The sequence below is a fragment of the Astyanax mexicanus genome, chromosome 23 (genome assembly GCF_023375975.1).
Source record: "Astyanax mexicanus isolate ESR-SI-001 chromosome 23, AstMex3_surface, whole genome shotgun sequence".
In the NCBI taxonomy this organism is placed as follows: domain Eukaryota; kingdom Metazoa; phylum Chordata; class Actinopteri; order Characiformes; family Acestrorhamphidae; genus Astyanax; species Astyanax mexicanus.
In genome coordinates, this window is record NC_064430.1 from 2782501 (window position 1) to 2806523 (window position 24023).

At 39.6% G+C, this 24023-nt stretch overlaps 1 protein-coding gene and 1 long non-coding RNA gene across 2 annotated transcripts in view; both read left to right on the forward strand.

Annotated features, from left to right (window-relative positions):
- The window catches only part of si:ch211-186j3.6 (neural-cadherin), a 488562-nt gene extending 464853 nt beyond the window's left edge, over positions 1–23709 (forward strand). Inside the window, exons 32-33 of the mRNA XM_049470897.1 lie at positions 14483–14637; positions 20341–23709. Of these exons, the coding sequence (XP_049326854.1) occupies positions 14483–14637; positions 20341–20925 (740 nt within the window). The 3' untranslated portion in view covers positions 20926–23709. The remainder of the gene's footprint in view (positions 1–14482; positions 14638–20340) is intronic.
- On the forward strand, positions 17069–17893 carry LOC125787156 (uncharacterized). Its single transcript, XR_007429095.1, has 3 exons — positions 17069–17166; positions 17262–17528; positions 17680–17893. It is a non-coding gene; the product is annotated as an uncharacterized LOC125787156 (long non-coding RNA).
- Positions 23710–24023: the final 314 nt, after the last annotated feature.

Here is a 24023-nt window from a genome sequence, read left to right on the forward strand (position 1 = left end):
AGAGATCTAGAGAAAGAGAGAAAGGTGAGGTGAGAGAACGAGAGTGTTGAGGTGAAAAAAAGGTGAGGTAGAAAGGGAAAAGGTGAGAAAGTTGAGGCGGAGAGAGAAAAGCTGGGAAAGGTGAGGCAGAGAGGGAAAAGGTTAGAAAGGTGAGGTGGAGAGAGAAAAGATGAGAAAGGTGAGGTAGAAAGGGGAAAAGGTGAGGTGGAGAGAGAAAAGATGAGAAAGGTAATGTAGAAAGGGGAAAAGGTGAGATAGAGAGGGAAAAGGTGAGAAAGATGAGGTAGAGGGAGAAAAGGTGAGGTAAAGAGAGAAAAGGTGAGAAAAGTGAGGTAGAGAGAGAGAAAAGGTGAGAAAAGTGAGGTAGAGAGAAAAGATGAGAAAAGTGAGGTAGAGAGAGAGAAAAGGTGAGAAAAGTGAGGTAGAGAGAAAAGATGAGAAAGGTGAGGTAGAGAGAGAAAAGGTGAGAAAGGTAAGGTAAAGATGGAAAAGGTAAGAAAGGTGAGGTAGAAAGGGGAAAAGGTGAGGTAGAGAGAGAAAATATGAGAAAGGTGAGGTGGAGAGAGAAAAGATGAGAAAGGTGAGGTAGAAAGGGGAAAAGGTGAGAGAGGGACAGAAAGCGACCGATGTGAAAACAGAACAAAAGCTGCAAGAAACAAATGAGAAACGAGTGAATGAAGAAAAGAAATGATGGGGAGAAAGAATTCTGCAGTAAATAGTTTTTGCTTAGGCTTTGCTGGATATGTTAATATTTTCTCTCTCTCTTTTTCTCTCCCTCTCTCTCTCCCTGTTTTTATATATATTGTTTAATTCCCAGAAGTTTGTGTGTTGGACTTTCTTGCTGCCTCTGCGGTTTAGTTTATACTAAACTGTTGGAATGAAAATGAATAAATACATGAATAAATAAACGAGTGAAAAATATATAAAAAATATTAAAACATACCAAACGCTACATTATACTTGCTGTAGTGCGATTTAAAAGTATTTCAGCACTGTCCGATATTTTGCTGCATAACCCAGTACAGAAATATTAATTTATATATTTGTGTTGCGCTCTCTCTCTCTCTCTCTGAAACAGAAGCTTTTAAGTTGTGAGAGATTTGTGAATGAGTTGCGCGAGTGTTATTGAGTGAGAAGTTTCTGGGCTGGTCTTCAGAAAGCTGTTCTGTTTTTCTCTCTATATTGATCTGTGGTCCGGCTGTGACCTCACGGGACTTCCTTCAGAGCTGGCCCGGCCCATTTAATCCCAATAAAAAACACCAGAAAAAGTCCTGCTGACCCGCAGCTGCAGACGCATTCATGCATGGAGTCACTGCGCAAATCACTCAACGCACCCCAAAACCCAACACGTCTCTTAACCCAAAATGCCCCGAAACCCAATGCATCCAAAAACCAACGCATCCTAAAACCCATCAGATTTAAAATCCAGTGCATCCAAAAACCCAATGCATCCAAAAACCAACGCATCCTAAAACCCATCAGATTTAAAATCCAATGCATCCAAAAACCAATGCACCCCAAAACCCAATGCATCCTAAAACCCATCAGATTTAAAATCCAATGCATCCAAAAACCAATGCATCCCAAAACCCAATGCCACCCGAAAGCCAACGGATCTAAAAACCAACGCATCCCAAAACCCTACGCATCCCAAAATGCAAAGCATCCCAAAAACTAACATCCCAAAACCCAATGCATCCAGAAACCAATGCATCCCAGCACCCAACATGTCCAAAAACCAAACATGTCCCAAAAACTAAATGCATCTCAAAACTGAACACATCCACAAACCAACACATATTACCTCTTTTTGAGCCTTAGTAACTGAAATGCCCTTTATACACTAGTGATGCACCTGGACGACCATGTCTATTCTGTCTATTTTAGTGCGTTTTTTAGGGGTGTAAAGTGTGCAGGGCAGTGGGTCCTCCAGGAGCAGGGAGGAGACCATTGTTCTGGACAGTGGTTTAACGTGACAGTGATGAAACAGTTCCTGTAGGAGTGAACAGTGAGCACACTGAGCGTGATGAAGGGTTTGGTATTTTCAGGATTATTTTATTATATATATTTATTATTTATTTGTTGCAACAGTGAAGTGAAACTAAATCGCAGAGGCAGCAAGAAAGTTCACCAGACATCAGCCTGTGGGATTTCTGTTCCTCCCTCTTCACCTTCCAGCTCTCTCTCTCTCTCTCTCTCTCTCTCTCTCTTTTTCTCTCTCTCTTTTACACTGTACTCTGCACTGTATTTAGAGGGTTAGTTTCAGTTTCATGCTGTAGTTTAGTGACTGAGAGCACTTAAATTTACTACATCCTGTTAGTCACCTCCTATGTGGGCGGAGTCTTTCTATACTGTACACTGATTGGTTTGTATAATGTCAGTTGGACGAGTTGCTTTTCCAAGTGTTGTGTGAAATTCTGCCTCTCTGCCAGAATCATTTTGAGACGCATTGTGTTTTGCAACGGGTGGGGTTTTTGGACTGTTTACAGGCGTGTTTTGGGATGCTGCGGGTTTTTGGGACATGGTTGGGTTTGGGATGTGTTAAGTTTCAGGGCTTGTTGGTTTTGGGACGCATTGGTTTTGGAAAGCTTTGGTTTGGAGACGAGTTGAGTTCCGGGGCTCGCTGGGATTCAGGACGCACTGGTTTTGGTATATGGTGCTGTTGGCATGCGTTAGATTTTGGAATGCATTTGGTTTTGAGATGTGTTAAGTGTGTCTGGTTTCTGGAGGCGGTGGGTGTCAGGATGCATTTGGGAAGCATTTGTTTGGAGACGTTGAGTTTTGGGGCTCATTGGGTTTTGACATGCGTTGGTATTAGGATGTGTTTGGTTTTAAAACTCGTTGAGTTTCAGGGTATGTCTGGTTTTGAGATGTGTTTGTTTTTGGGATACGTTCGGTTTTGGGGTGCGTTGAGTTTTGAGACCTGTTTCGGGAGATGTTGGGTTTAGAGACGTGTTGGGTTTTGGGGTGTGTTTGGTTTCAGGACCGCAGTGATTTGCGCAGTGACTGCATGCATGAATGCATCTGCAGCTCCGGGTCAGCAGGACTTTTTCTGGTGTTTTTTATTCGGTTTAATAAAAATATTTGATGCTTTGCATTTTGGGATGCGTTGGGTTTTAAATCCGTTGGGTTTTGGGATGTGTTGGTTTTTGGATGCGTTGGATTTTAAATCTGTTGGGTTTTAGGATGCGTTGGGTTTTGGGATGTGTTGGTTTTTGGATGCGTTGGATTTTAAATCTGTTGGGTTTTGGGATGTGTTGGTTTTTGGATGCATTAAGTTGTTGGATGCGTTGGGTTTTAAATACGTTTGGTTTTGGGATGCATTGGGTTTTGGGATGTGTTGGTTTTTGGATGCGTTGGATTTTAAATCTGTTGGGTTTTGGGATGTGTTGGTTTTTGGATGCATTGGGTTTTGGGATGCATTGGGTTTTGGGATGTGTTGGTTTTTGGATGCGTTGGATTTTAAATCTGTTGGGTTTTGGGATGTGTTGGTTTTTGGATGCATTGGGTTTTGGGATGCATTGGGTTTTGGGATGTGTTGGTTTTTGGATGCGTTGGATTTTAAATCTGTTGGGTTTTGGGATGTGTTGGTTTTTGGATGCATTGGGTTTTGGGATGCATTGGGTTTTGGGATGTGTTGGTTTTTGGATGCGTTGGATTTTAAATCTGTTGGGTTTTGGGATGCGTTGGTTTTTTGATGCATTGGATTTTAGATTGGGTTGGGTTGCATTGGGTTTCGGGGCATGCTGGGTTAAGAGATGTGTTGGGTTTTGGGGTGTGTTGAGTGATTTGCGCAGTGACTCCATGCATGAATGTGTCTGCAGCTGCGGGTCAGCAGGACTTTTTCTGGTGGTTTTTATTGGGATTAAATGGGCCGGGCCGGCTCTGAGGGAAGTCCCGTGAGGTCACAGCCGGACCACAGATCAATATAGAGAGAAGAACAGAACAGCTTTCTGAAGACCAGCCCAGAAACTTCTCACTCAATAACACTCACGCAACTCATTCACAAATCTCTCACAACTTAAAAGCTTCTGTTTCAGAGAGAGAGAGAGAGAGAGAGAGAGAGAGAGACACAAATAAATATATTAATCATTTTTATACGGAATCATGCAGCAAATCTCAGAGTTTGCACAACTAGTACAGATTGAGCAAAACCATTTTCATTATTTTTAAAATTAGATTTTTTTTTTTTTTTTTTACCAATCCCAAACTGTGTTCCCCATTCCTTATCGCCTGAGTACTAACTTATATCACCTGTTATCTATTATTGTTTCAGCATATATCTATTTGTCACTCTCGTTTTTGCATCGTTTTCAGATCTGTGAGCATCTTTTTTGTCTAATTTACACTCATTTAACTTTAACCTCCAAGTTTAACCACCAAGCTGCTGTAAGAAATTTCACATGCATAACTTTTTTTATTTTTTTTTATCATGTTTTAATCACTCTGATGGAGACATAGTACAAACACTACTAATTGCAGCTTATCAAACATCCCTAATGTCAGCTGCCTGACTAATTAGGTCACATTAGCTTGTTGTTATGAGCGAAAAAAAACAGTTTGCTGTCATTAAGTGTGTTTAATCGCAATTTTCCGTTTTAATACTGCCATTAATAATGGATTCCTAAATGCTAAATAGAGATATAAAGGTAAAATCAGTAAAATAGGACTTTATTTATTTTCAGATTTGTTTGTTTAATTCTATATCTTTGTTTTTGACCACAGATCAGTCCTTTGTGAACTGTGTTCAATTACCAGATGAATAGTAAAAAAGTCACAGCAAGAGAAAGAAGTGAAGAAGACTGAGTTAGTTATTTTAACGGAAATAAAAAAAAATCTACCTTCTGAATTCAGCAGTAGCGACACCGTGTTTACTCCCGTACATAAAACCACTAATAGAAACGGAAACAGACAGAGAGAGAGAAATAGAGACACAGAAAGAGAGAGAGAGAGAGAGACACAGAAAGAGAGAGAGAGAGAGAGAGAGAGAAAGAGAGAGAGAGAAAGACAGACAGACAGAGAGAGAGAGAGAGAGAGAGACGGAAAGAAAGGGAGAGAGAGAGGGAGAGACAAATAGAAACGGATTAAGAGGGAGACAGACAGAGAGAGAGACAAACAGGGACACAGAGAGAGGGAGAGAGACAGAGAGCGATGGAGAGACAGATAAAAACGGAAAGAGAGGGAGACGGAGAGAGAGAGACAAACAGGGACACAGAGAGAGAGAGAGAGAGAGAGAGACGGAAAGAGAGAGAGAGAGAGAGAGAAAGACAGACAGACAGACAGAGAGAGAGAGATAGAGAGAGAGGGAGAGACAAATAGAAACGGATTAAGAGGGAGACAGACAGAGAGAGAGAGACAAACAGGGACACAGAGAGAGAGAAAGATACGGAAAGAGAGGGAGAGAGAGAGAGAGACAGACAGAGAGAGAAGGAGAGACAAATAGAAACAGAAAGAGAGGGAGAGAGAGAGAGAGAGGAAGAGACAGAGAGAGAGAAAAAAACAAACAGAGAGATGGAGAAACAAACAAAAGGTAGGAGAGAGACAGAAATAAATAAATGAAGAGAAGAGTGACTCAGAAAAAGAAACAAACGGAGAGAAATAAGTGGAGAGAGTGACAGAGAGAGAAACAAACGGAGAGATAAGATATATAGTGAAAGAGACAGACAGAGAGAGAGAGAAACACAGAGATGGAGATATAGATGTACATGCTTTATTATTACTTTTACTTATTTTCTTTATTAATAACTCAACCTAATCTGTAGGTTTATTTATGTATTTTGTTTTTATTATTATTAGTATTTTTATATAATGTCTGTTTACTTGTATTATTAATTGCTTTGGCAATAGTGTATATAATTACATTCATGCTAATAAAGCACCTCTGAACTGAACTGATATAGCGAGAGAAACAAATAGAGAGATGGAGAGAGAGAAAGAAACAAAGCTCTCTATCCGGGTCGGAGCTGGAAGTCTGAACTGAAGCGTTACAGCTGGACACCGTGTTGGAGCGTTTCAGTTGTTCAGCTGGAAAAAATTAAAATAAAATCTATAGCGGATTGGGTTAAATTCGGTGCTGTAATTAACTTGCAATAAAATAATAGTAACGCATTACTGATTCCAAATAAACAGCATGCGTTAATGCTTTAGCATTGACAGCCCTAATTATGTATATTTTTATATTGTTGTAAAATAATGTAAAACCCAATGAAAAGTTAAATAAATAAAAAAAAAAGAACAGGATAAACAGGTGTCTGCAGAACTTTAATGAAATCAGACTAGAGACTGTCGACGCCTCGATGCCTTGAAGTGTGCTCTCGTCAAATCGGCCTTCTTCTAAAGTTAGATCCTCCACATCAGTGTCATTTCAGCTCAGCAGACATCCAGAGACGCCGTCCTTATGGTGTAACTGAGCATCCTGTCATCCTCTCACACAGAGCGCGAGAAAAAGACGAGCAGAGACGAGTTTTAACGCGAACCGTATGTCAGAATGTGACAGTGATAGAGCTGGAACTGTCCACGGCTGCTTTCAGAAGACTCTGAGTGAAGCTGAGTGACTGAACCTGCCAGAGAAAGATTGTAAATTTTCTAATTCTGTGAAATTCTGCTTTTATTACTCAATTCTGTGATTCTGATCATCTGGAGATCATAGGGCTCCTCCCACAGGACCACCACAGAGTAGCTACTGTACGATATTTAGGTGATTGGTCATTATTTAGGTACGAGTGGATCAGATATTGCAGCAGTGCTGCTGGAGTTCTTAAACACTGTGTTAAGTCGTCTATTACACACTCATTCCTACAGCTGCTCCACCTTGTAGATAAAAAAAAGTCAGAGACTCCATCTTCCAGTTCAGGGGTTTTAACCTTTTTAATGGTGTAACCCCCTTGTAGGCACCAGAACATTTTTACGAGACCCCATCCGCCTTTGCAGCACAAATAAAACAATTAATTATAAGTTTGCTTATTTAATTTGATGGTTGGGCCTGTATTGAAGCACAAAGATGCTCCATGCGTAGATTAGTAGCTCAGGAAAAGTTGCAAATCATCTTCCATGTTTAAATAGATGGACTCTGTGTTTTTTTTTGTTTGTTTTTTGGACAAGTGTAGAAAATCCTGATTTACAGAGAAATGTTGATCCAAAAGGAAGGAGTTTTTTCAACGCCATTATACTCAAAGCTGAAAACTCAGTTAACAGTGAAATCAAGAATCAGAAATTAAGCACAAATCCTTATTCCAAGTACTTTTAGTCATATTTGCCATGGCATGTATGTGTGAACCTGAATGAGATTGAAATCAAAGAGTTGAGTACAACGGCAAATGGGTCCATTTGAATCGATGAAAAGAGAGCGCTTAAAAATTATGAGTTTCTCTGATTTTACCAAATTAAAAACCTCTGGACTATAATCAAGAGGAAGATGGATGATCACAAGCCATCAAACCACCAAACTGAACTACTTTAATTGATTTTTGCAGCAGGAGTAAAGCAGCATAAAGTTATCCAAAAGCAGTGTGTAAGACTGGTGGAGGAAGAGAACATGATGCCAAGATGCTGTGATTAAAAACCACCAGGATTATTCAATCAACTTTTTTTTGTATTTCAGCCATTTCTCATTTTCTGCATATAATATTTGGAATTTGGGAAAAATGTTTATAAATGTTGTCTGTAGTTTATAAATAGCAAAATCAGAGAAACTGATTCAGAAACTGAAGTGCTCTGTTATTTTTTTCCAGAGCTGTATATATTATTTTAAGATCAGTGGAGCTCGCTTTACGTGGATGGCAGGAAGAATTCAACCAGTGGTGGAAGGAGGAAGGAGGGAAAATGTAGCGACATGAGCCACGTAGGTTATTTTAAAGGCAGGTAAAAGCTGCAGGTATTCGGTGATGAAATGCAGAGACAGTGTTTTATAAAATGTACTGGTAGAACTTTCGCTCTGCGCTCTCATTACTGCGCTACACATGCAGGCCATTTACAGAGCCATTCAATTAATCGGCCGCTGTCCACCTTTCCCTTTGAAAGCGAGCGGCTCTCGTTTTAAAGCGTTCGCTCTCTTTGAACGCGAGCCAGGCTCCCTATTTGCAGTGATTAGGAGAGCAAACCGAGCTAAAAATGTCTTTTCTCTCTGGGTACGCACCTTCGCCTGGCACCAGTGCAGCACGACAAATCTCTAAAGAGGATAGATATTTGATGTTCATTTGTGTGAAGCGCGTTTGCCAAAGACAAGAGATTGAGTCTATGTGCGTTTGTGCTTGCATGTGTGTGTATAAATATATATATATATATGTGTGTGTGTGTGTGTGTGTGTGTGTTTGTTTGCTGCCTGGCTTCGCCTCAATTACACAAATACACAGAGACTCAGAGTCGTCAGGCATTGACACAGTAATTGAGTGTTTGGTTGATGCCGTTTTCACCAGAGGATTGCACTTGTCTCCATGGTCACTTCAGCATCTCAATAGCTCCCACATCTCTGTGGAGGAGGAGGAGGAGGAGCTCATGTGGGCTTTACAATTTTCGTTTAGCTCGAGCTCGTTTAAACCAGTGCTGAGATTTGATCAATTTCAATAGTCTCTATTACACTGACTTACATAGACTCTTTCAATCCCGTTAAACCACAATCCGGTTTGCTGTACTCTTGCAGATTTAAGATGTTATATTCTGCAGCTGTAGTTTCAGCTGGTTCATTTCACACCATAATAATTACACACCACCTTCTTCCTGTATTTGCTTTATTAACCCCACCCCCAGACAGGTCTGACCAATCAGCAGGCCAAGAGTTAATGTGTTGATTTGCTCATGCAGTTGTTGCGATGTATTTTGGTGCACTTTTTCCTTGTGTGAAATCAAACTAAGCCCGATCCAAATCAAACTAAACCCATCCAAACCAAATCTTATCCAGTCAAATCCAGTCAGATCCAGTTCAAGCCCAATCCAGTTCAAACTAAACCCATCCTAACCAAATGTTAACAAATCCAAACCAATCAAACCCAAATCTAGTCCAATTTTAAATCATACTAAACCCATTCAAAGCAAATCTCATTTAATCCAAACCAAGCCAGCCTGACCTAAACCAATCTAACTCAATCCAATTAAAACTAAGCAAATCCAAACCAAGGCAATCTGAACTAAACCAACCTAACTCAATCCAATCAGAACCAAGCTAAGCCAATCCAAACCAACTGAAACCAGTCAAAACCCAACCCAATCCAAATCAGACTAAAACCATCCAAACCAAATCGTATCCAATCCAAACCAATAAAATCCAAATCAAGCCCAATCTGAATCAGACTAAACCTATTCAAACCAAATCTTATCCAATCCAAACCAAGCCAGTCTAAACTAAACCAACCTAACTCAATCCAATCAGATCCAAATCAAGTCAATCTGAATTAAACCAACCTAACTCAATCCAGTCAGAACCAAGCTAAACCAATCCAAACCAACTGAAGTCAGTCACAATCCAACCCAATCCAAATCAGATTAAACCCATTCAAACCAAATCTTATCCAATCCAAAGCAAGCCATTCTGAACTAATCCAACCTAACTCAATCCAATCAGAACCAAGCTAAGCCAACACAAACCAACTGAAACCAGTCAAAACCCAACCCAATCCAAATCAGACTAAACTCATCCAAACCAAATCCAACTCAACCCTTTCTAAGGCAAACCAGTCCAACCAAAACCAAACCAAGTCAATCAGACCCAAACTAAACCAATCCAATCCAACCCTACCCTATTTAAAACAATCACAAACAAATCCAATCAAAACCAGACCAACTCAATCCAATTCAAACTAAACAAAGCAATCTCAATCCAAACCAACCCAATCAAAACCAAACCTAACCAATCCAACCCTACCCTACTTAAACCAATTACAAACAATTCCAGTCAAAACAAAACCAAACAAAACCAAATCAACTCAAACCTAAATCAAACTAAATTAAACCAACTCAGTCCAATCCAACCCTTCTTAAACCAATCACAAACCAATTCAGTCAAAACAAGACCCAGTAAATCCAATCTGAACTAAACCAAGCAACTATAATCCACCCCCAATTTAATCAAACCCAAACCTAACAAAAAAACAATCCAAATCAATTCAATGTAAATGAAACCAACCTAAATCCCAACCAATCCAACATAACCCTGCACTCCAACTCAAAACAATCAAAAACAAACCAATCCAACCCAGTCTAATCAATCCAAACTAAACTAAGCAATCTCAACCCAACCAAACCCAACTGGAAAAGCCAACAAACTCATTTACTGATTTGGATCATTTTTAAATGTTTGTCTATGGCCGCTGACACCGAGCCTCTGTCTATGAATAGGATTGTAATTGGGCTGTCCAGGAATTTCTCTCATTTTTAACTAAACACAAAGAAATGTGCCAGTTTCTCTTTCTGTACTGATTTACGATACGATACAGACGTGTAAAACATCAGGGATCTGGCTGAAAACATGTGAACTATAACTTTAATAACTTTATTAAAGAATTATTAACATTACTTGTAGTTTCCTGTATGAGAAGCAGAAGCTGGTCTACAGTATTTGGCCTTGTAGACGCGGTAAGTCAACATGGGGAATAGAGTAGATATAAGGCCTGGAGCTCATACTGACCAAGAAAAAGCAATAAATGTAGAAGGCAAGTGAGAAACAGCATGAGGGAGAGAGGGAGCAGCACAGAGGAAGCCCCGGCGGAGCGAGAGAAGAGGAAACAGAATGAAAAATAGAGCCAGTCTGCGGCAAATGGGACTACACAGAGGAAAAGGAGGAGAAAAGGCATTGAAAGAGAGGAAAAACAAACAGCAGAACGAGAGAGAGAGTGGGGGAATAGAAAGAGAGAGAGAGAGGGAGGACTGGAGGAAGGCCAGGCTGCAGAAAGACGAAGGTTTGGAGAGCTGTGTATTATATACTCTAAAGGTCAATCCTGAGCCAGTGAGGATTGATTCAGCCAGAAGCTCTTGGTGCTCGGTTAGTATTGAGTTGCTGTCTGAGATGAAGCTCGAGCGTTATCTGGTGCGCTCGAGACGCAGAGCGGAGGCTGACCTCGCCGCTGATCCGGCTTTACCTGCTGCACAGCTGATCAAACACCCCGTCTAATGGGCTTTAAAACGGAGTTAAAGCTTCTAAATTCAGCTTTTTTCCTGTTCATTATACTGTTTCTACACTGAAGTTCACTTTAACACCTTTATATGTCATAATTAACTTCATAGATAGATAAGTGGTTACATGGATGGATATATATAGATAAGTGTTAGATAGATAAGTGGTTACATGGATGGATAGATATAGATTAGTGTTAGATAGATAAGTGGGTGGATGGATGAATTGAAAGATAGACAGAAAAATGAATCGAAATGTAGATAGATAAGTGGATGAATTGATATAGATAGATAGATAGATAGATAGATAGATAGATAGATAGATAGATAGATAGATAGATAGATAGATAGATAGATAGATAGATAGATAGATAGATGGAGTTATGGATGGATGACTTGATAAGTGGATAGATGGATACATGCATAGATAAATGAATAGATAAGTAGATAGATGGATAGATACATAGATGAATGGATGGATGAATATATATGTACATGAATGGATAGGTAAGAGGATAGATGGATGGATGGATAGATAAGTAAACAGATGGATATACATGTATATGAATGGATAGATAAGTGGATGGATGTCTCTCACCTACTACAGAGGTCAAAGAATATATACAAGAATATATAAATACACACAATACAAAACTATACAAAGTATGAAAGTAATACTATAATTTGTATAATAAATCTTTACATATAATTGCAACATAATTAAATATATTATGCAGACATTCAGTAGCAACAACACTATGAGATCAATATACTAAAAGAACACCCTGGGGCTTTAAGAACAAAGGTAAAGGTTTTATATATATTTTTTTTCTGTTTCTTTTATATATTTTTTATCCACAAAATTTTACTTCAGTCTTTTTATGTCATAATGAACTTCCTACATAGATACATTGTGGCTGCTAAGGTGTTGCTATGACATCCATGGTGATTTCTATGGTGGTGTTGTTTGCTAGGTGGTTGTTAAAGCGTTGCTATGGTGTCCGTGGTGGTTGCTATGGTGTCCGTGGTGGTTGCTATGGTGTCTGTGGTGGTTGCTGAAGTGTTGCTAAGTGGTTGTTATGGTGTCTGTGGTGGTTGCTGAAGTGTTGCTAAGTGGTTGTTATGGTGTCTGTGGTGGTTGCTAAGGTGTTGAAGTATTTAAATAGGATAGTATATAAATAAAAATAATGCTGTAACCTTAAGATAGGTGTCTCACCTACTACAGTGGTCAAAGACTATATACACAAATATATAAATACAAACAATACAAAGTATTGTACAAATGTACAAGATATCTTTATTTAATAAATTCAGGCATAGATAATTATATATATATATATATAAATATATACTAAGAGAACACACTGGAGCTTCAAGAAGGAAGATAAAGGTTCTATGTTCTATTTTATCTAATGTTCTCAAATTGTTACATTTCCATTTGTAACATATCTTTATTGATCTAGATTAAATTGATAGATACCTAGGCATCCAATAAAAACAGCGCAAAAAGATAAGAGAACAAACGAGAGCTTCAAAAAGGAAGTTAAAGGTTCTATATTCAGTTTTTTTTTCTGTGTATTATGTTGTTTTCTCCACTAAAGTTGACTTTATGGCATTTTATGTCTTTTTTCCTTACTATTTACAGCATATCTTGATTGATCTTGATTAAATAGATGAGAGGCATCCAGTAGCAACAGCGCAATAAGATAAATTCACTCAGAAGACAGAAGAATAGATTAATATACAAACTGTATAAAAACTTGTTATATCAGTGCAGCTGAAGCCTATAAATGAGAGAAAAATCCTCTAATCTTTGCAGTTTATCAATAGTAATTAGGAATTGTCATCAACATTGTGATTAATTTTATATATATTTATATATATATATATATATATATATATATACACACACACACACACATTTGATAAAACTAATCAAAGCCCACCTTATAGTGACTTAGAACAACATTTGCAAAATTACAGTTATTCACAAAAAAAAAAAAAAAAAAAATCTGTACATCTGTTTATTATTTGTTAAATCCAACCTAAGGTGACTTTACAACCCAAACATGTTACTCCACATTATATTTAAAATAATATAACAAATTTGATTATTATCATCATGTATTGGCATGTCAATTCTGTTGTATATTTACATTCTTAAAAAAAAAAAAAAACTCAGTAGTGTTGGGTCCACTGAAAGCACTTCTTGATGGTGTTTTTTTTTTTTTTTTGTTAAAAAGAATGTAACTAAGTTTTATAAACATTTTTAGCAGCAGTTAATATAAACGTTAGATAACCCAAACCCTCCCAGTCTGTTTGTAGAACAAGACTGTTTTTATTGCAGTATATTGTTATGAATATTTGTGATTCATTGCTCTCATCACTGACCTCGCGTATAAAGCTGGTGTTGTGCTGAATTCAGCACCCCCGCTAGGAAAAGCACCACCTCTCGGGTGTAGTGCACTTATGTCTTCTTGACTTAAACTTTACTTAGAAAATGGAAATACCCAAGATACTGTTCTAAGCTACGCTGATTCGTTAGAAATAAGGAAAAAGAGACAGGTCACCTGCAGCTCCTCTCCTGAGAGGAGGTGCTTTTCCTGGCGGGGGCACTGAATTCAGCCCTATATTATAGTGCCTAAATCTGAACCCCCGCCATGAAAAGCACCCCCTCTCTTGGTAAAAGCGGAGATGATTGCTTTTTAGCTAACTTCAATTAACTTTAATCCCGAGAGGGGGTGCTTTTCATGGTGGGGGTGCAGATTTCGGTGCACTTTCAAGATAAAAGTTTATTTTAAAACAGTTTATGCTTTCTCTGCGATATATTATTTTTTGTGGGGGGAGGACAAATCCACCTATTTCTGATGCCCCCCAACAATACAGTTTCTTCCACTCCCTTAATAGCTACACACTGCCTATGTAGGAACAGTTTTATACCATTATAAATATATTTATAGGCTGTTAAACTCTCTAAATTCACATGTTCTCCACTGGAAGAAGTGGCATCTATTAGAAAACGTCCCCTAAACTGGACCGGACACCCTTTGGGACACAGTCAAGCACACTTGAAGACACTTTATCGATTTTCTCTGCTCTTGAAGGCACATCATCATAATTTATTATAAGAAAGGGCACTCTAGAGGGCACTGTGTCATTTTATCTTGTACACAGGGCAGCTAGAAGGGCAGTTTTTCTCATTTTTACCACTCTACAGGGAACTTTAGTGATATTATTTAACCATGAGGACACAAATCTTCTGGTGAAGTATTTCTTATCAAATCATGGCTGAATGCACCTATACTGTGATATATACACAGAGTATGCACATTATTTTGCTAACCATCATGTGTTTTTCCTTGTTGTGATTTTTCTGCAGTCCTGCTGTTGGGGATCTTCCTGTACACCCGCTGGCGGAGCTACAAGGGGCTGAAGGAAGGGGTTTACCACGTATCTGCTCACCACGACGGCTGGGAGGACATCCGAGAGAACGTCCTCAACTACGACGAAGAAGGAGGTGGAGAGGAGGACCAGGTGAGACATTTGGACACAGATTTAGCATATAGTTGCAATCAGTCCTGTAAAATAAGAAATTGGTCTTTATTTGGCAATTAATTGTTGGTTTCTGTATTGAACCAATTAATATTTCCATAATTTTCCAATTCACACATCAATACCAAGCATCAGAGTCAGAGTTCCTCATACGCCAATCATCTCCTGACACGGTTTGTGGCGTTATGTTTGATTTAATATTTAATATCTGGTAGATTAAATATCTGGTTGTGCTTTTGCCAGAAAATGTCAGTGCACAGGCCATAGCATATTTTAATATTTAGTTTTTACTGGGGTAGTTTGTTTAGGATGTTTAGTTTTTAGTTTTTTAAAGTCAAATGCATTGTCCTTTAATTAATGCACAGTAGTATTAGCCAATTAAAAAATTATAACATATATATGTAGCCATTTAAAGAACAAAACGCACTGAACGTTAAACAGTTTAACGTTTATTCTGTATTGTACATTTGCAAGAAAAAGTATGTGACCCCTTTGGGATTATACTTGGATTTCTGCATAAATTGGTCATTAAATGTGTTCTGATCTTCATCTAAATCACAACAATAGACAAACACAGTCTGCCTAAACTAAAACCACAAAAAAATATAATATGTTAACTTTCACAGTGAGGTGGAAAAAAAGTATGTGAACCTCTTGGCTAATGACTTTTCTAGGAGCTAATTGGAGCCAGGATGTGATGAGATTGGAGTTTTGTGTTTGCTGTTCTTAAGAAGCACTGCTTGATGTGAATCATGCCAAGCATGAATTGTTGAATTGCATGAAGCTTAAAAGGGTTACAAAAGTATCTCTAAAAGCCTTGATGTTCATGTTTCCACAGTAAGACAGACGCTCTACAAATTAAGAAAGTTCAGCACTGTTCAGCTACTCTCTCTAGGCGTGGTAAAGTCCTGTAAAGATGACTGTAAGAGCACAGCAGTGCAGAATTATTTATAAGGTGAGGAAGAATCCTAGAGTGTCAGCTAAAGACTAGTCAACTAGTTATTAAATCCAAAAGTTCACATACTTTCCCCCCTCACTGTGAATGTTAACATGTTGTGCTTAAAAAAACCTACATTTAATGACCAATTTTTTGCAGAAATCCAAGTATAATCCCAAAGGGTTCCCATACTTTTTCTTGCAACTGTATATATATATATATATATATATATATATATATATATATATATATATATTGTTCAATGATCGTGATTATTGAATAAGCAGAGTAAAGTTTACAAGGGTTTTTCCCCAGGGTTCGAAGAGAGTCCCGATAGTTAATGTATCTTAAGTTCTCAATTTATTTCGTTTATACTGTAAAAGTTTATTGTTGTGCACTCCAAACTACACTTTATTACCAATGAACACACTTTATTATGAAGAATTACAAACATTAAAGCAGAAATCTGGTGTGAAATGTACTTGGGTTATAATGAAACATCATGATAAGTATGAATTTTTGTGAAGTATCCCTTATTCTCACTCAGTGTTTCCAAGATACAGCACCTTCAGGTGATGCCTGACAATGCCTGTGATAGGGGCATAGAGTTACCCATGCAGAGAAATGTTTTTTTTTTTTTTTTTTTACACCATTAACAAACTCAAATTAGCTTTACACTTCATCGGTAGAATTTTGAGGTCCCTGAGATGTAAAACAAGAAACTGAGAGCTTTAAAAGTTTATTAACAACACTGTTTATACACCATGTAGTTTTTACGTAGTTTACTAAAAACACTGTTTTCACACACAAATGGTATCTTCAGGTAGTTTAAAACACAGTTTATGCACAGGGTACCATTAAAACCACTAAAAAGCTCTATATTTAGGAATACTTGTGGTGAACTAAAGTGGGCTATTCAACAAGAGTTTGTACTCTTTATCATGTTTCACTACAACCACAAGAGTCCAGTCCGTGGTGGTCTTCTTAAAGGTGGTGACTCTACCTGAGCACTAGTGATTTTTTTAAGAATAGCATGCCACCAGGTGTTAGCAACACTTAGGAAGGGCACCGGTGTCCTTATACAAGCCCACCACCAACGTCCAGCTGTGGTCACCGTAACCGCTCTTCAGACGAGGGTCCTGTCTCCACAGCAACCTTTAACATCAGCAGCCCACCATCTCCCATTTTCCTAACAAACGAGAAACTGGGAGACATTTTCGAGACGATTGTGACAGCTTGACATTTTGCCCCTGACATTTCACAGAAAGGAAAACCTCTGGGGAAGGAAGTTTCTCATCTGCTGCTTCCAAAGGTGGGAGGAAGAAGGGAATAAGGGAATAGGGTGGTGGCAATTTCTGGAGAAGAAAAACAGGAAGCTGTACCAGCAGGAGGTAGTTTAGGAAATTTCAGCGCTCTTTGTAGTGACGAAACTAACCGTGTTTGATGGTGTCGCAAATTCAAAAAGTGTATTTTCGGATAGAGAGAGGTGAAGAACGGTATTGGTAGAGGGAGGTAGAAGTATTGAGAGAGAGAGAGAGAGAGACAGACAGAAAAGTGGGAAGGTAGATAGAGAGGTAGAGAGAGAGACTGGTGAAGAGGTAAAGTGATGTATGGGTAGAGAGTAAGACGTAGCGAGGTAAATGGAGAAGGGTTAGAGGTAGAAAGAGAGGTAGATATATTGGTAGAGAGTTCAACAGGTGGGGAGGTAGAGAAGGGTTAGAGGTAGATAAAGAGAGATGAAGAGAGGTATTGGTAGAGAGAGAAAGACAGGTGGGGTGATTGAGGGTTGTAGAGGTATTGTGGGAGAGAGAGAGAGAGAGACAGATAGAGGTGAATAGAGGTAGAGATGTAGAGGAAAAATGTTGTAGGTTGAGGAATAGAGGCGGTTAGTATGTTCTTGTTTAGTGTTTGCTAGGCAGTTGCTATGGTATCCCAGGTGGTTGCTGTGGTGGTGGTAAGTACGTAATTTGCTAGGTTATAGCAACTGCTTAAAATAATGTACCACTGTTGCAATCACCAAGCAAATACTTTACCAAGTACTTTGCAACAGAGGAACATTATTTCAGGCAGTTGCTATGGAATCCCAGGTGGTCGCTGTGGTGGTGGTGATAAGTACAGTAGTTGCTAGGTGATTGCAACGGTGGTAGATAGATACATTTCAGGGGGTTGTTGTGTTCTTGTTTACTGTTTTAGGTAGGTGGTTGCCGTGGTGTTTATATGTATGATTTTTTTCATTGCCTCTTCAAGGAGTACAGGTGTACATGAGTGTAACATCTTGGGTGCAGGTTTGTTCGCACTAGTCCACATAGAACAATAAAATAAAATGGAATATGCACAATATATACACACAATAACTTCCACTATAGATATAGTTATATAGATGTTATGTAGATCTCGAGTATGTATGTGTGTGGGGAAGTGAGGGAATAGTCCAATAGGTGATGTAGAGTAATTATGAGTAAAGTACAGGGTGCTGAATAGCCCGTTGTTTTTGAAGAACTGAAGTGTTCACTTGTGTCGCATGTTTTCACCACTGTCGCACTCGTATCCGCCGTATGCAAATTTCTGTCATATGCTTATCACATCGGCAGTAGCACTCTGATCCTCTACAGTTCATCAGATGAGTCTTCACACATCAGGTAATCAATTACTGAGCACGCCCACACCTGTACCACTCAGCGCTGCACTCCACGCTCCCTCGCTCCACTCCTCCCCCATCTTATCCTCCCGAGGCTTATGTTTCTTTTCTCTCCGGCGGAAAAAGCGTCGTCTCAGTAACGAGTGGAATCGGATTCGGCTGAATTGGATTAATGCAGAAACGATTACGTAAAAGCGAGAGAGGGCTGCTGCAGAGCCGTCATGTTTCACTGTGTCAACTTAGCAGTCTGCTCACTCCGCCGTCCAACGCAGAGTCCCCGGAGAGCTGTCGTCTTCCCTTCTTCGCCTCTATCAGGTGGAGAAAAAGAGAGAAAGAGAAAGAGGAAGGTGCACTCACAGAAACTAATCAGGATTTATGCCATTAACCGTTAGCAGAAGAACCAATTCTGTAATGAAGACAAACCGAGCCGCTTACGTTATCAGCGCTCGCTATTTTGCTGTTATTAGGCCATGGATCAAGTGTCACGCACTCGTTCTGCTACAACACCGCACACTCATTTCATATTACCATACGAGAAGAAATGTTGTAAAAACGATTTGCCGTATTAGCTCTTAAAATGGAAGCCTGGAGAACAATCTCATTTTCTCAATTTACGCAATCGCCTACCTCAAGTGTAGTCAATCAGGAAAGACGTATTTAGAGCTGAAGGAAGTTTCTTTTTCCAGACGACTTTTTACTTCTACTCCTTACATTTTCTTATAGGTCAATTTGACCCTATTCATTGTTTAAAGCCTCTGAAAAAATGGTTGACATTAGTTTCGTGATTCATATTTATCATCTCTTAATTTGATAAAGACAATATCTTCAATGGACTTAAACATCTGTTTTATTAGGCTAAAGAAAAATCAATATTTTGAATATATTTGCACGGTAATAATGTTGAGGTCACTGACATTGTTTTATAATCTCTCTCTAAACTTCCCTTCACTTTAGTCCCTGACTTAACAAAACAATACTTATATAATACTAATAAAACACTTGTAATAATGCCAGAATCACTGATCATTTGTCAAATAAACAAAGAAACTGGTGAGTAAACGTTGCTAACACTATAAGACTATGTGCACTATAGGACACTAAGTTTTTGTTCTTAATGGATTTATTTGTTCCCCTTATATTACTTTTATAGTTTAGGTCGTTTTGAAACCAGTACTTTTAATCTTTTACTTAAAAAGTATAAAAGTTTGCATTGATTCTTCAACTTTTACAGAAGTATTTTAAACACTAGTGTCTATACTTCTATGTACAGAGTAATGAATGTGATTCTTTTTAGACCTTTGAACATCAAACACTTACCTGAAAGCATGGCATTGGCTTTTTTTTAAAGGTTTTTAAACACTGTCAAGTGGAAACCAGGTAACAAGGACTTACCCCATATGTAGTAGTTGATCTTCCTAGACATGGTATGCCTGAAGTTTGCCTTTGTGACTCTTTGCACTATTAACTAGTCATAGTCATAGATGCATATACTGTGTAGACTAGCTTTATAGATGCTGCTTTTGTAAGTCATCAAATGCCGACCTGAAACCATGTCAAGGTCTTTTATAATCCCAAAACAGTGTCTTTTATGTTGATCTGACATTTTGCGGCATGCTGTGAATCTATAAACTCTTATCTAAAAGATATACAAACCCAGACACATCTGAGAAACTGGTCAGGATTGAGTACTGGGTGCTGAAACCAGGTCACAAAAGACTCTCCAATAACACAACTACTCACCTGGAAAATGTGAAAATGATGTGTCGGAGTTGACCCAGTAATTAGAACAGTGGGTTACTGATGACAGGGTTGTGAGTTTGATACCCATTTTGCCATGGTGCCACTCACTGCTGGACCCTTGAGCAAGGCTTTAACCTTTTTTGTGTCCTATTTTGCATCCAACACGAATAGTAACTGTGGTTGTCTTCATCTGGATTACAATTTATAGACTGTACACTTTCTATCTGTTCCTTTTCTTGGCTGTATTACCTTTAAAACTATCACATTTAATATGAATGAGCTTTTTAAGTAACTCAAATTCAGATTTAATCTTTACTCCTGTCTTGAGTCATAAATCTCTCTCTTTTTTTCCCCCCAATTTCTTATCCAGAACGCTTACGACATGGCAGAACTCCAGAAGTCCCTTCAGCCCAGCCCAGCACAGTCCGTGCAGTACGGCCGATCGCGAGCCCTCCACCACCACCCTCCAACCCAGCAGCAGCAACAGCAGCACCACCATCATCATCTACACCAGTCCGACCCTCCGTCTCGGGCTCTGACTGCCACCAGCACTTCTTCCATGTCCTCGAACACTACGACTACCACTACCCTTCGCCGAGACGTCCCCCCGACACGGACCCCAGCACAGGGTCAGTGCGCCGGTAGTACTGGTACTGCAGGTCGGGCTTCCCAGCTTTCCCGCAAGAGCCTGTCCTTCTCCAGCCAAGATCTCGCACGGTACCTGTGCGAGATCATCCGAGACGCCGACCAGCACCCGGAGACGGCGCCCTTCGATTCCTTGCAGGTTTTCTCCACGGAAGGTGGAGGGTCGCTCGCCGGCTCGCTGAGCTCCTTCAGCTCGTCCGGCCTCGAGGACAGCACCACCACAAGCAGCCATGACTGCCTGAAAGAGTGGGGGCCACGTTTCGAGAAGCTAAAAGCACTTTACGAGAGGGCCGAGGCTAGCGACCTCTAAAGGAAGGGAGGGGCAGCTGCCTCTCCACAGCAGAACAGATGGACGAATCCTTGAAGGAATACTTCAAAAACTTCAATGTCAAGGATGGACCTGGAGTCTAAAGGGACTTTTAAAGAAACTGAACGAGGTCTGCTTTGCTTTGCTTTCTTGTCCTTGTCTGGGATTGTGAATCTTTACAAAATGTTTTTCCTCAAGGACTGAAGGATACAGAGACGAGCTGGCATGACCGGCGACTATCAAATGAGCTGCAAATGGTACATTTTGACGTGGCGGTCAAAAGGAAACGAGAGCATATGTACACGACGACGACACTTGTTCTGGATCCTGTGAGGGGGGGGAATAAAAAAGCAGAAGCAGATTCACAGCAGTGATTCGCAGCACTTATTATGGATGGCAGTGATGGGAATGGAAGACTACTTTTATTAGCTTGTTGAATTACAACATTGCGGGAGGACCTTTCCTGATGATATGCTTTTCTGGTATGTCTGTATTCTGTCTGTAAGAGGAGGTAGAACCTCTGGATGTGTTTTTTTTTTTTTTTATGGAAAGGGCAGGATTATTCGTTGCCCTTCGCTGGTTTGCTTTTCTTAGTCTCTTACCTTTGCTATACCTGTTCTGTTCCCAGTGGCCCAGTGTGTTCATCATCAGCTGATTTTCTTTCTTTTTTATTCACACCAATTCCCTCATAAATTCTCCCCTCCCTTCACACGGACGAAGGAGAGACGGTGAAAAAAGAAGGAGGACGTGTAAGAAGCACTAAAAGAAAACGAGGCAGAGAGCGGCCTTATTGTTCAGCCCTTTCTGAGACCTTCCTTGGGAATACAAATCGTGTCCCTTTCTCCCCCCACACTTTCCAGCCAAAAAAAGGAGACAGACCTGTTGGAATACAAATGTGTCTGGGACACACGAGGCAGAAGGCCAAGGTGGAGCAATTTGAAGGACTCTAATGCTATATAGAGGTTTGCTTTCTGCAACGGAGCATCGTGGAGAGGCTCGTCGCAGAACTTTTGAGCTTCTGAAATCGACGTTGAATGACGGCATGAGTTCAAGACCCTTAAAACACCCTTAAACTAAGGTCAGAAAGTTTACGAAGAGTCTCAGACTTGAGTACTGCAGTTGTAGGCCAGTGGTGGCCAAACAAAGTTATGGGTTCGGTACCCATTGAAATCAGCGTCACAAATAAGAAAGAACACCTTTGTCTGTGCATGCGGGATCCCGTCGACATCCCATCAGGTTCCCATAGAGATCCTATCACCAGGTTATTGAGCAGTGGTAAGCGGTGGCTTCGGTCTAGGAGCTGAACTCTGCAGTAGGAGCTTTAGTGAAGAGGTTCCACTCTATTTGGCTCCCTTTAGAGAGCATTATGTCCTTAACAAAACCCGCTTACCCTACCGCAGAGCGTCACGGCATCTCTTCTCCTGCCAAAAAAAGAGGGAAGCAGGAATTTGAAAGCAAGCATTTCCCCCTACAATCGTATTACATGCCCCTGCCGAGAAACCTGATGAACCTCGGCGGTGAGTTGAATCCAGGCCAGAACTTGCGGAAGAAGTCAGTCTACTTCCTCCAGAAGTAGAAGTGAACGCCCAGGTCCCTGTTGCATTGCCCTTGATGCTAAAGCTTCCCAATATGTCCATGTCTAACACATGGCCAATAAAGATGTGGTTCTCGCATCTTTTTCCTTAAGTTCATTCCCTCTTCTCCAATGCCTCAAATGAAAATCAGAAAAAACAGTCATGCGTCCTCCCATTTAGTATTCCATTCAGAGGTAGTGTTTTGTTTGTGCACCTTCCTCGTTCTTCTTCATCGCTTCAGTTTTTTTTTTCTGTAGCACGGCGCTGTTTGTGGAGCGTGACAGTCCAGCTGTGGAGAGTAGGAGTGAGCTAAAAGACATCAGAGAGCTAATCCTAATGTGAACTGATTGCTCGCTGTCATGCTGTGAACCAAAGGATCATGGGAGTTGGAGAAGTCGACAGAAGAGTCGTCACTCTTATTACCGATCTCAAAAGTGCCAATTTTTCCAAAGGCAGCGACACGAGTACAAAAAATAAGCTTTTTCAAAGTCGAGGCTAGGAATCGGTACTGCTAGCGCTGTGCTCGCTGTGCTCACTATTTCATGCACAAGATAAAGGAACCCACAGGATAAAGGATTGTGATTTTTTTTTTACCGATTCATCTCCGGTAACGCGATTGAAGAGGATGAACTCTTAGAAATAAGAGCTTCTGAGGGGAAAATAATAATAATGGTCAATGAAGGACAACAAAGGGTCTGTGATGAATTGCCAGGATTGATCTGAGACCAGTGCAGCCTGGTGATTTAAAGAATCAAAATAAAAAATTTAATAAAATAAAAAAATTCAAAAGTTCACTTTTGATTTGTGTGAAAAAAAGAGTATATAGTAACTGCATATTGTGATATATATTGTTTTTACCTCATTTGTACATACCGGACAGGAGTTATTATAATAATTATTGCTTTTTAAAGAAATATCCGTTCCTGTTTTTATTTAATTTTTTTCCTTTTTTTTTTTTGAGAACTCATAACTACGATATGAGTGAGAGATATCGCAAAAAAGAGCGAAGAGCAAAAAGACTCGTCTGCTTCCACTGTTGAACGTGAGCTTTTAACCCCCACCCCCTTTTTCTTTCTTTCTTTCCTTTATTTTAATTTTTTTCGTTTGTCACATCTTTCTTTCGCTAGGTGAAAATATCTTGCTGTTTTGTATTTGCATCATTTGACATGTTTGCTTATTTTCTTTCTCAATGAATAAAAGTTATTTACTACTACTGTTGTTGGTGTTTCGCCTTTTGTTGATTGGTGCATTCGCTCGCACGGAAGAACGAAACACTTTTACGTTTAAAAGCTTGCTTTCTAAATTCGAGTGGCACTTGGGCGATAACGAGAACGTATTGTGATGCTGAATCTGAGCAGTAATTAGTCTGTAATAGAGAACCGGCTGAAAAGAATAGCATTTAGCTTGCGGGCGAATGAGACGCTAGCAAAATTCACTTTTTTGTATTAGCGAATCTTTGATCTATGCATCCGAGGAGTTGCCGCTGTGTCGTGAATACAGATCGCGAAATAATAAAAAATAAATATG